This window comes from Stenella coeruleoalba, assembly GCF_951394435.1.
Source record: "Stenella coeruleoalba genome assembly, chromosome: 8".
Taxonomy (NCBI): domain Eukaryota; kingdom Metazoa; phylum Chordata; class Mammalia; order Artiodactyla; family Delphinidae; genus Stenella; species Stenella coeruleoalba.
This window is the reverse complement of record NC_137154.1, coordinates 41,148,307-41,160,667: the sequence shown is the minus strand read 5'-3', so window position 1 is coordinate 41,160,667 and position 12,361 is coordinate 41,148,307. Positions and strand designations below refer to the sequence as shown.

Genomic DNA, 12,361 nt, shown 5'->3' with positions numbered 1-12,361 from the left:
AATAGAAAGAGAAAATGTAAAGTAACAAAGAAAGGACAACACATTAACTAAGTACACTAATATGGGTACTGTAATAGGTATTAAATTTGGTACTACATTTTTATTCTGGATGTCACGTCAAAAAGGGAAACATGATGGATTATATAAATCTCAACAGCTGATAAAAGAAAAATACCAATTCTTAAATAAAGCAAGAAAGATAACCTCTTTTTCAAGTACTGCTACTTATTATTTGGAGCCATATTCAATGTTGGGAAGACAACTATAATTTTCTATCCCATTCTAAATGCATCTCAATACCTTTACCTGTGAAGCAAATATTCCTTACTTTTTCTCTTTTGAAGTCAGTATTTATGTTAGATTTTCCTAAAATATATAGTCAAATCTCCATTACTCCAACATGACTCAAAACTTCTTCCCTCTTATAACCTGGATCCTACCAGACAAAGAAGTCACTGGATAGCAGAGAATCCCTATTTTTGAGACTCTCAGTGGTATCCCTAAACCATACACATGAATTATATTTATATATATTACACATATTATATTTATATATTTATAGTTCTGGTTTCATCTTAAATGCCAATTCCAAATGACTGCGTACCCTGTGTTGAAAGGGGCCTCTTTCCTGCAGAAGCAAAGAGGCTGTAATGAGTGAGAGTGTATGCTAGGGGTATTCTGTCCATGCCACCCTATTCAATAAAAGTCATTCCTAACAAATATTTTTCTTGGCCTCCAATGGTATCAATAGCAAAACTGGATGTTATTGCATCTTTTATTTTCTCAGATCGTTTAAGATGCAATCAATTCTTTCAAAGGATGTATCAAATTAAAATGTTGCCAATAGAGTACTTCATTTTAAAATCCAAATCTCTAATCTAGTTTTAAACTTTCTGTGAGTCAATGGCTTACAATGTCATATTAACATATTTAAAGTCTTTCTATTCTCTTTTACAAACAGGAACAAAAAAATACTTAAGACTTTTTTTTGGTTTGTTTTTAGATTTCCAAAGTAGTCTTGTGTAGGGACTGCCCTGGTGGTCCAGTGGGTAAGACTCCATGTTCTCAGTTCAGGGGGCCAGGGTTCGATCCCTGGTCGGGGAACTAGATTCCACATGCATGCCGCAACTAAGAGTTCACATGCCGCAACTAAGAGTCTGCATGCAGCAACTAAGAAGTCCCCATGTCACAGCTAAGAGTCCACATGTCGCAACTAAGAGAGTCCACATGCTGCAACTAAGAAGTCCATGTCACAACTAAGAAGTCCGTGTGCCGCAACTAAGAAGTCCGTGTGCCGCAACTAAAGATCCCACATGCTGCAACTAAGACCTGGTGCAGCCAAAAAAAAAAAGTAGTCTGGTGTGTATTCAAGAAAAGATCTTGACTTTTATTTCAAAGCCTAATTCATAATCTATTCAGTGACTTAGCAGTACACAACAATTTCTTTGCAGCTGTATTGGGTCAAACCACGAGTTTTCATAGAATTCTTTATGGAGGTTTAGAAAGAACGGAAATATTTGGAAAATATGATAAAACAAAGGGGGTGGGGAAGACTTTAATAGGCCATGATATGAAATATTTCTACTGTTAAAACATATTATCCTAGCAATTAAGCAGCATCCCAGAGACTACTTAACCTTATCTCAAACTCTTAATTTTGCCCATTATAGATTAGTCTTACCTTATAAATTAGTTCAACAATAACCAACTGAAGAATGTCTCCAAATGTCTGAACTTGATCAATACAAGTACTTAGGTAATCCAAAGCTCGATCCTGAAAAAATAACAATATATTTATCAAACTCAACCTCATTCAATAAAAGGACTTAATGAACTTCAAAAAATATATACAAATAAATCTAAAACAAATGAGGAAATGAGGGCAAAGGAAAATTAACTGAAGGACAAAAATGAAGGTTAACACATAATGTAAAAGTCAAATATATTTTCTAGAAATGGGCCACAAATCTAGGGTCTGAATTTTCTAGCAGCTAAACCAAGTAGAAAGACATTATGTATTACATGATTCTGGGTATCCACACAATCAAAACAAACCAACTGCTTATGAGCACAGTTACTCCTATTTCTGAGACCCAAAAGAAAAATCTCATTGATTCTCACACACTGAACACTGTGATAGAGAGAACTATGGCCTCAACAACAGCTCTACAGTAAAAGTATCGACAAATTTTATTGAACTATTTCTGATTATGTCCCTTCATGCAGGTAAACAGCAATAACATAGGTCAATAAAACCAACTCTAGAGAACGACAAACACTGTGGCCCAAATAAGCAGCTTTCTTATAATCTTGTTTACAAAGATAAAATGATAGCATCTAGATTTCAGAGGAATGGATAGATTCCATGCTTTCCAGTCTTCATGCATATTTTGATAATAAATACTGGATGGTAAAAATTCCGAGATTAGATCCCACCAAGGTATGCAGAGTCACTGCTAACCAGCAGAAGAATAAACTTTAATTACCAGCGGATCTGGATGTACAGCTGACATTTACTTATGAAGTTTGAAAAGCCTAACAAAGACATATCTACATTGAAGTCCACCCTCTTTTGAAGCTATGGCTCAGGATAGACCCCATACTATTTTTCTCCATTAAACAATTTTAGATCTATACTGAAAGAAGGAAAAATAAAGCCCCAAAGCAGAGTGCCACAGCACATGGCCATAATAATTTCAGTCTGGAAGAACTGTAAAGTGGCTGCTATTAAATGCTTCTCTGATGTTTAAAGAGTATATACTTAAGCAATATTCCACAGAAGGAATTTTTTTAAATTCTATTTTTATATAAATTAAGTTAAAAAATCTAAAAAAGTCAAAATATACAAATCACATGTACTATAAACAAAATTATTGACTAAAAACTTGATTAGGTCTCTGAAATATCTTTAATTCTCATTTAAATACAGTGATAAAAGTATTTTTTAAAAAGTACTTCACCTGATCGGCATGAATAAGCATCATAAATGCATTTCTTTTGCAACTTGCATCCTTCTCATTCACCAGAAAATCATGTATCAGTTCAGGAGCATCAGGTATAAGATGTTCAAAATTTCTTGAAATAAAACAGGTAATATCCATATTTAATAAAAGCTACTTTGTTATTTTAGTAACTCTCTGGACACTACCAAAATTAACCTTTATCAAACCTTATAACACTATCCATTTTTTTGCTTTTCAAAACTTTAAATCAATTAGAAAATTTTGGGTATGAATCAGAAGCTTACATCTTCATCTATTAAGTTATCAAATTATATGTTTTCTAAGTTAATACAGAAAAAGCTGATTTATCCAACATGCTACCTATCAACTGAATAGCTCTAACAATTCTCTTTCATATACTTTAGGGATATAATGCTGATGCTCATCAGCATCGGCAGGCGGACTCTCAACCACTGCACCACCAGGGAAGCCCCATAGTCATTTTTGTTTCACCTACATCTCTACTTGCTTCCTCTCCTCCCATATTATTCTTAAGCAAATCCCACACCTCGTTAACACTTCTTCTGTAAATATATCAGTATGCTTCTCTAAAATTAAGGACTCTTTCTTTTTTAAACTAATATTAATATCATTATCATATCTTAAAAACTGTAACAATTCCTTACTATCATCATATAGAAAGTGTTCAAATTTCTAACTGTCTTATGTCCTAATTTTTGTGTGTATACTGTAGTTTAAATTCTGAAATTTGTGCAGTCTGTATGGTAACTTTCAAAGAACTCTACATTATTAACCAGAATACCACTTTTCCTAACAGACAACAAAATCTAATGTAACAGTAAAAGAACTGTGAAATTACTTAACAATCAACTATTAAAGCACAAAGATATTTATATAAATTACATTCTAATTCTAAATAAATTGACACCAGTGACTGTAAAAACCAAGCATTCCAGCCTCATCTAACTCATTCTTTTAAAGTCCAAACTTTAAAACTGCCTTTTTAGAATGGCTTTTAAAGTCCAAAATCTTCAGCTTTCTAAGGACAGGAATCAGCTGAGAATTGCAACCCTTCCTATTAAAAAAAGTTCCCTCCTTAAGGCTTCTAGGTGTAAAAAGACCCACATTCCACAAAAAGAGAATTCTAAAATAAGGTCAAAATCTCAAAGCTATGGGCTAAGCAAGTTAATAAATTAATTAATTGGGCTGGAGTACTAAAATTGAGAATGACAGGTAGTGTCATAAACTGGAAAGTGTACAACCTGTTTAAAGGGGGCCATATTCACTTCCAGCAGATTGTCATTATGCAGAAACCAGGACCCAGTGTTGCCAGCTCTTTCAACTTTTCAACGTTAACAACTTAATGATAATAAAGAAAAAATGTTCAGCCTAATCAAAACATATCTGCAAGCTACATACAATCTGCAAGGAACCACTTTGGAACTTCCAGTCTGAACAGTCCTCACAGAACTAAGCCAAAGGAAGACCTTTATTTACCTATAGATAGTATAGATGGCCAAAACAGCATTTCTTCTAACATAGCTGTGTCGATGCTCCAAACAAGCACGGATAGCTGGCATTAAAGGTTCCAGCAATTCTGCCTCTTTCAATTTGCAAAGAAAACGAAGAGTAGATCCTCGAATAAATTCATTAGGATGTTGAAGGTCCTGATATAAAATTTTAAATATGAAATGTTGAGTCCCAACATTTTACAAAAAACCCACAATTTTTAAATACAAAATTTTCCAATAAAAAAGTCAGAAAGTAGGTTTGAGGAAAAAGACCTAGATTATTACACAATTTCTATCACATTCCTGTTGATTAAAGCAAGTTTTACTTATCACATCAATGTTTTATATTCTATGTGTCATTGTTTTTTATTAATAACATATAAAATGCATGGAAAGTGTCTGAAAAAAGTAACAATAAAACTTTTCACAGTAACTTTTTACAACTTCAGTTCCAAATATCTACAACCTACATCTTACCCAAGATTTAATTTTAAAAATTAAAACAAAGCCCATTCCACCAATTTTACAATTATTTAAAAATCAAAGCAGTATTTGGAAATAATCATGGTTTGGTTTACCTTTCTATATGCATCACATACAAGGATCATTTCGTGTAAAAGTCTCCCATCTGGAGTTGTTTTAGGAACAATTTCCCAAAATACCAGAAGTAATTTTTTGATGGTGTGATCCTGAAGAGGCAGCACAAAGCGAATGATAGTCATCAGAAGTCCAGGAAGCTTTTCACCATTTAGAATCATAATGATTACTTTCTTCAAAGCTTCAGTCTTTGACTTCACATCTCCTTTTTCTGATTCAAAAATTCCAAAAATAAAAGCACAATTATTTCAAAAGAAAATTTCTCAGATAATTTTAAAAGCAATTACAAAATAAAACATTTTCTCACATTATCAGTGGCAATGGTAACAAAGGTACTAACCCAAGTGACAAGGGTTTTCCACCTGGCTTTGACAAAAACAAGCTGTACCACTTTATACAAGTCATTCATCTCTGAACCTCATGGTTCTTTACACATAATATAAAGGCACTGGATTAGATCTTTGGTCCCAAACCAATGGAGTTAATGCAGAAGCCGTGAATCTACAGGTGCACCAAATAATGTACTGGATTAGTAACCATTATTTACAATAAAGGATGATGCATTTAAGATAAAATGCTAGTTTACTGTTACTTAACCTGAAAATATTTGCTATATGTTATGCAAAACAATCTATAATTTCACATCGTTATTACTGCATACTAAAGAATTTATGGTAAAAATCTTTTGGATCCAAAATTCGAAGACAGAAATATGAGACAAGCACACTCTACTACAATTGTTTAGATCATAAAAATAAACAAAATCTGGGAGAGGGAAGGATGAAGAGGGGTGATAAAAGTCTTTAATAATCAAGAGGAAAAGAAGAGAACTAGAAGTAAATTTTCAACAGTTAGAACATACGTGGCTATAAGAATAGTTCCTGTTGTCGCCAAAGAGAAAAGAGACTGTGAATGACTAACTGGTAGAGTTATAGGAAGGATTTAAGGCTCAGAAGAATCGTACTAGGTAAATCAAAAGCTCTTTCTAGCCCCCAAAAGCTATATATCTATTACCAACTTGGTATGATATCTTAACATGTTAAATAGAGAATATCCTCAGGTATTTGGACTGAGAACACAGTGAGGGTTATTGCCAAATTTATCCCGTAAGGGTCAGTATTTTTGTTTAAAACAGACTAACTTCTCAAGCATCTTTCCATGCTTCAGAGTATTACAACTCCTGCCACACATGAAAAAATTGTGTGCCATATCAAATCAAGAAATGAACTAATGTAAAAGGATGAATAAGTACCAATCTGGGCAAACCTTCAGTTTTTAAGTCATGAGGATGACAAAAACAAAGCATCAGGAGAGGACAGTACTACAAAACTACAAAATAAGACAGATTAGGCAAAGTTCTAAGTGGCTAAAGTTGTATTCACTGAGTCTAAACAGGTTTTCCTCTCTTTGTCCCAAAGCTTCCTTTGTGAATATAAAAAAAATTTTTTTTTTTACCTAATCTGTTTGATCGTGTAAAGGACACAAAGTCCACAAGACAATACCCTATCACTATAATGCTGATGGCTTCTTTTGTTCCAGTTTTGGGCTACTTTTCATGAATTAGCAAATCTAAAAAGTTTAGCAGGATAAAAATCCACTTGTAACTAAAGGTTAAAAAGTTTTAAAAGTTTATTAAGCTTTTATTTTGTAAAAAATCAACACCATTTATTTCAAGTTCCCCTAACCCCAATTTCCATTTATTCTAACAATTCAAACTGAGGTGAAGAATGCTTCTTTCCACGTACTCAAAATTTTCAGAACTTCTTTTCCTGTGTGAACACTATCAAAAACATAGAAATTTTCAAATATCAATTCAATTCACCAAAATATACTCCAAGGAATGTATAGTCATCAGGGCTCACATCCAGTGATTAAAGGTAAAGGGTAGTTAAAGCAACTCACTATTTCACCAAACAAAAGTATTTGTTACTCAAGTTGGAAACTACTCCTAAACTTTTTCTCATCTCAACTTTTTTGCGATAAAGTAAAAAATATACAAAAAATTCAAGACTACTTATTTATTTATTTGGTAGGTGGCAGGTAGTTAAGAGTACTTTTACAGTTAAGGACAAGTTTTGTTCCAGCAATAAACAGCAATAAAGTTTACCAGCAGTAAACTTAAGTATTCTGGGGGTTTAAAAATTAAAACTTTTAAATTATGAGAAAAAAATAGTACTGAAAGTTTATTCATTAATTTGCATTCCATTCTACTATCTAACATGAACATGAAAAAAAAAAGAAAATACAGTACAGGTGGCTTTTGTAAACTAAGGATATCAGTTTAAATGCCATAAAAAAACATTTCTTTTTCCTTCTCTAAAAACAGACCTCAATAGAAACATAGTACTGAGTAACCTAAATCAGGAGGTATTCCATTACTGCTGATTAAGAGGTGGGAATATGCAAGTAAAACATCATCTCCTTTCAAACTGCCAACTATCTTTTAAAAGATACTCTCAAGGTTTGAAGCATTATTTTCTCTCTAATCTGTTTTAAACAGTAGTTATCAGTTTAAGTTAAACTTATTTTTAGCAGTTCAGTCAAACAAGAATCATTATCTTGGAATATGCATTACCTAAAAAAAATTTTTGACAGAATCATTCACAAAAAGGAGATACAGTATACACTTCTAAAATTCAGAAATATAGTTTTTGTTTTCTTCTTTGTATAAATGCTTTAAAAATGAAAAGCTTAAATCTTTCTGAAAAATATACATATATCCCAGTGTTGACTTACTTGTTCAACAGGGAGTGAACCCAAAGAACAAAGTTCTTTTGGTTTTACAAGCTAAGTAATATGAAGTTAAGTGCACAAAGGAATTAAAACATTCAAATACACATTCTCAACCTGTTATCTACAGAGAACTGTCAGCTACATTTAAACACGACATTACATTATTTTGAAGAATAGTTAAAAACTAAACCATTACATTTCTTTAGCCCCACCCCACCATGTTATAAGCTAAACTGAGATGTTTTATTTGTAAAAACCAATATTGCAGGACTAAAGGTAACACATTTTCATTTTTAATAAGACAAAGTTCTATTGAAGAGATCCTAAGAAAAAATTAAGACAAAAATTAAGCATTTCTAATTATAAAGGAACTTGCAAAGCAAATGAGCTTTTTATTTTCATTTCATTTTCAAAGTATTATCAAAGTTTACCTAGATCATTTTTTAAGCTAATTTCAGAAGGTGGTTCTGAATCCATTGGCACGTTAATTAACGTATAGCATACGTTCTCAGCAGCCGTCATGGTTTCCGGTTATAGCCTACTCTCGATACAAGATTTAAAGATAACGGATGCCAAAAAAAACCTAGAAAAATAAATACAAGGATATCATCACAAGCGAAAAGACAAAACAAAAGCAAAAAAAGAACCAGTAACTATCGTGATCTTTCTTGTCTTTAGTTCAGTTTGGCTTATGAATTTTAAAGTATTAGAAGAGGAGGATCAATCTACGTTATGTTTCATAAAAATAAATCTTGATATATTAAAAAACACACACTTGTCAGCCTTGGCCTAAGGTATATTATCTCCCACCGCACGATCCCGTCCCGGGTTCAGAATGCTGTACTGCAGAACTAAAGCCCACAATACAGTGACAGTCCCCCAGCCCCCCAGCCCATCGCGATATAAAAGTGATTTTTAAACATAATACACAATCTGAAATTCTGAAGTTAAAAGAGCCCGTGCACGAATACTCTGCTGAAACCTTAAAGAGCTTTAATGCGTTCATCCGTGGGACACTTCCCCGTCCCTTCCCTCCTGCAAAGCAAGCCCCGGCCCGAAATGGCGAGCCCCGGGGCCCTGGGTCGGAGAAGACCCCCGGCCAGTACGCAGGCCGAGATGAGGCGTCCCGCCCAGAGCCTTCCAGTCCCGCGTTCCACTTCGCCAGGCCCGGACGCTAGCGGCCTAGTCGCTCCCCTTCCGAAGCTTCCCGCTAGAGCGCGTTCCTCCGCCTCTGCCCAGTCCAGGACGACTCTCCGAGATTAGGGGCTTGCGGCCCGCTACCTGACTCCAAGGCGCAGCGGCTGGGGAAATCGCGGGACCGTGTCCTCCGGCTCTAACCCGAAACAGCGGCGGCTGACCAGCAAAGTCCTAGGCTGACGTGGAAGGGGGTGGGGAACCGACCCAAGCCGCAGCCACCTTAGCCCCTACGGCAACTCAGAGAGGACACGCATCTCCGCCCTGCGTCTGCGCGCTGCGAGTACGTCGTAAGCATTTCTAATTCTAAAAGAACTTCAAGTCTCTTCCACTTCTCAAGCCCTCGGCCGTTTTAGGCCAAAGAGGGAACTGGGAAACACATACTTAAGTTCTCCCTGCAAGCTTGGGTTAAGAGTTGAGGTTATTTAAACGCTACTTAGAAATTGTATTTTCTTCCAGAAACGGAAACAACCAAGGAGAAGAAGTGTTTGGACAGAAAGTAAAAACATTTTACAGGGCTCTGTGGCCCACTGGCAAAGAACGCTAGACTGGGAGCTGGAATCCCTTTTCTAGCATACCCACTAATAAACTGGGAAAGTAGCTAAAGACAATTTGAGAAAGTAATTTCAGTTCTTCTAATAAGAGACACTGCATTATATGAAGATCCATTTCAGTTCTTAACGCTGTAGTCTGAATCTCAGCCTCTGCAGTTACGCTGGAGTTGCTTGAACATCACAGTCGCACTGGTATGATTTCTGGTCCTTATTTAGTATCGGTCCCTTTCAGGATCCTTTACAAGCACCTAGATTAAATTTTTTTAATCCTTAAAGGGAGACTAACAGTCACTGTTTTAAAAGGATTTCACCTGTCTCCAAAGACCTAATTGTTACAGCTACGATCAGTCATAGTACCTGCGGTTTTGTCCATTTAAGGTTCCACGTACCCCCCTCCCCCAAAGACGGTTTTCTGGCCAATTAGTAATAAAGTTTTTTTAGAAACCTTAAGCAAAATACTGTGAATACAAAGAGCTCTGACAAAACCCGACCTTATTAACAGGCTCATCTCAATTAGGGAGATAGAACACAAATAGTGCTTCATCTATCTAGAATCCAGTTATTTTGAGATTTCTTCTTTCTGGAACCATCAAGCAAAAAATAAATTCTTTGAGAACGCAAAATATATCGCAAAGTCCATGTGCTCCTCAAATCCTGTACATTCATTTTATTAAAACTATTTTTCGTGAGATAATTGTAAAAATGACGTTAATACAGATATTCCATCTTCACCTAGTTTCTTCCAATGGTAAAAAAAAATCTTCCATAATTATAGTACAATATCAAATCCAGGAAACTGACATTGATACAATTCACTCCTCCTCATTCAGATTTTACCAGTTTCACATGCAATTTTACCATGTTTAGATTTGTATGATCACCACTGGTCAAGATATAGAATAATTCCATTACAAAGCTCCCTCCTGCTATCCTTTTAATTTTTATTGGAGTATAGTTGCTTTACAATGTTGTGTTAGTTTCTTGCTGTATAGCAAAGTGAATCAGTCATACATATATCTACTTTTTTTAGATTTCCTTCCCTGCTATTCTTTTATAGTCACAGCCACTTCCCTCTTTAACCCCTGGCTACTACTACCCTGCTCCCCATCATTATAATTTTGTCACTTCAAGGATGTAATATAAATGAATTATAGAATATAACCTTTTTTTGTTTGTTTGTTTTTGCGGTACGCGGGCCTCTCACTGTTGTGGTCTGTCCCGTTGCGGAGCACAGGCTTTGGACGCGCAGGCTCACCGGCTATGGCTCACGGGCCCAGCCGCTTCCTGGCATGTGGGATCTTCCAGGACCGGGGCACGAACCCCTGTCCCCTGCATCGGCAGGCGGACTCTAAACCACTGTGCCACCAGGGAAGCCCTAGAATATAACCTTTTGAGTTTGACTTTTTTCTTTTTTCACTCAGTGCAGTTCCCTTGAGATCAACCCAAGGTATGTGTACAAGAAGTTCTTCCATGTCTATCTTCATTTTTAATATGGAATTTTCACAAATGCAGTTATCTGGTTCCCAAGCCCACTTATCAAGAAGTGACAATCTATCAGCATGAAAAGAGGACCCAAAAGGCATAAAAACTAGACTTAGCAATAAGAAAGCTCGGCAGTTTGGGTCTGCACTGAAAATTGTCACTGGCAGTGTATCTATATTATTGTATATTCTGAAATACAGAGCTTGTTGAACGGATATCAGGCTCTTATACAGCCTAATTCTTCCTCACTTGTTATAACATGAACTTTTTTGGGGGACTTTTTACTCTAGCATGTAATTATATCATTTTGAACACTTTATTTTTTTTATTGGGGTACAGTTTTACAATGTTGTGTTTGAACACTTTTTAAATTATAAATTGAGAGCAAGGACCTGTCATATACTAAGAATTGAAAATTTTAAATGTTTAGAAAATCAAGGCCTAGAGAAAAGGGACTTGCCCGCATCATAAAATGGTTAAACACTGAAAAAACTGGGATGAGAACCTGAATCCTGTCACCTACTTTACTGTCTCTTATTATTATTATTATTTTTGCAGTACGTGGGCCTCTCACTGTTGTGGCCTCTCTCCCTGCGGAGCACAGGCTCCGGACGCGCAGGCTCAGCGGCCATGGCTCACGGGCCCAGCCACTCCGTGTCATGTGGGATCTTCCCGGACCGGGGCACGAACCCATGTCCCCTGCATCAGCAGGCGGACTCTCAACCACTGCGCCACCAGGGAAGCCCTGTCTCTTATTCTTAACTATACCAGTTCTTCAAAGATGCGCATATAGATGCCTAATAATTCCAAGTGAATTACATGTTTTCTTTATATTAAAGTGATAGGTTTCATGAGGACATTATTAGGAATTTTACTGTTTATTTAATACAGACTAAATGGAATGCCTGAGTATAATACACTAGATAAAACATGAAAAGGCATCAAAATGAACTCTCTACAGATAATGGAATTGAATCTTATCGGGGTGGGGAGGATTTTAAGTTCTAAAGTCAGTGTGTCAGACTAAAATTACATATTGAAAAAAAAATTATTAAAATTTCCCCCAAAGTACAATACAGATCAGTTTCTTTTTTTTTTTTTGGCTGAGTGTCAGCAAAGTAATTGGTTTACATTCAGGTAACAGACACAAAAATCTCTCTCTCTCTCACACACACACACACACATACACACACACACACACATATTTAAACAACAGAATTACTCAACAAAGACGAGGCTCACACAGTGAAAGGCACATGGGAAGGGAGACCTGCTTGAGGAAAGAGCAGATTATGAAATTTCTCACTTATGCCCCTTTGCCCAGACT

General features: G+C 35.8%; 1 protein-coding gene across 2 annotated transcripts in view; it reads right to left on the bottom strand.

The window, feature by feature from the left end:
- Positions 1-9,268, bottom strand: part of COPB1 (COPI coat complex subunit beta 1) — a 32,204-nt gene extending 22,936 nt beyond the window's left edge. The window contains exons 1-6 of one of the 2 annotated variants that reach the window (XM_079930561.1): positions 9,086-9,268; positions 8,236-8,387; positions 5,053-5,282; positions 4,461-4,630; positions 2,961-3,075; positions 1,682-1,774 (exon numbers count right to left, since the gene is read on the bottom strand). In XM_079930561.1, coding sequence (XP_079786687.1) covers positions 1,682-1,774; positions 2,961-3,075; positions 4,461-4,630; positions 5,053-5,282; positions 8,236-8,326 — 699 coding nt within the window. In that variant the 5' untranslated portion in view covers positions 8,327-8,387; positions 9,086-9,268. Of the gene's footprint in view, positions 1-1,681; positions 1,775-2,960; positions 3,076-4,460; positions 4,631-5,052; positions 5,283-8,235; positions 8,388-8,786; positions 9,060-9,085 lie in introns of those variants that run through there. The other variant, XM_079930562.1, reaches the window with a different exon arrangement.
- Positions 9,269-12,361: the final 3,093 nt, after the last annotated feature.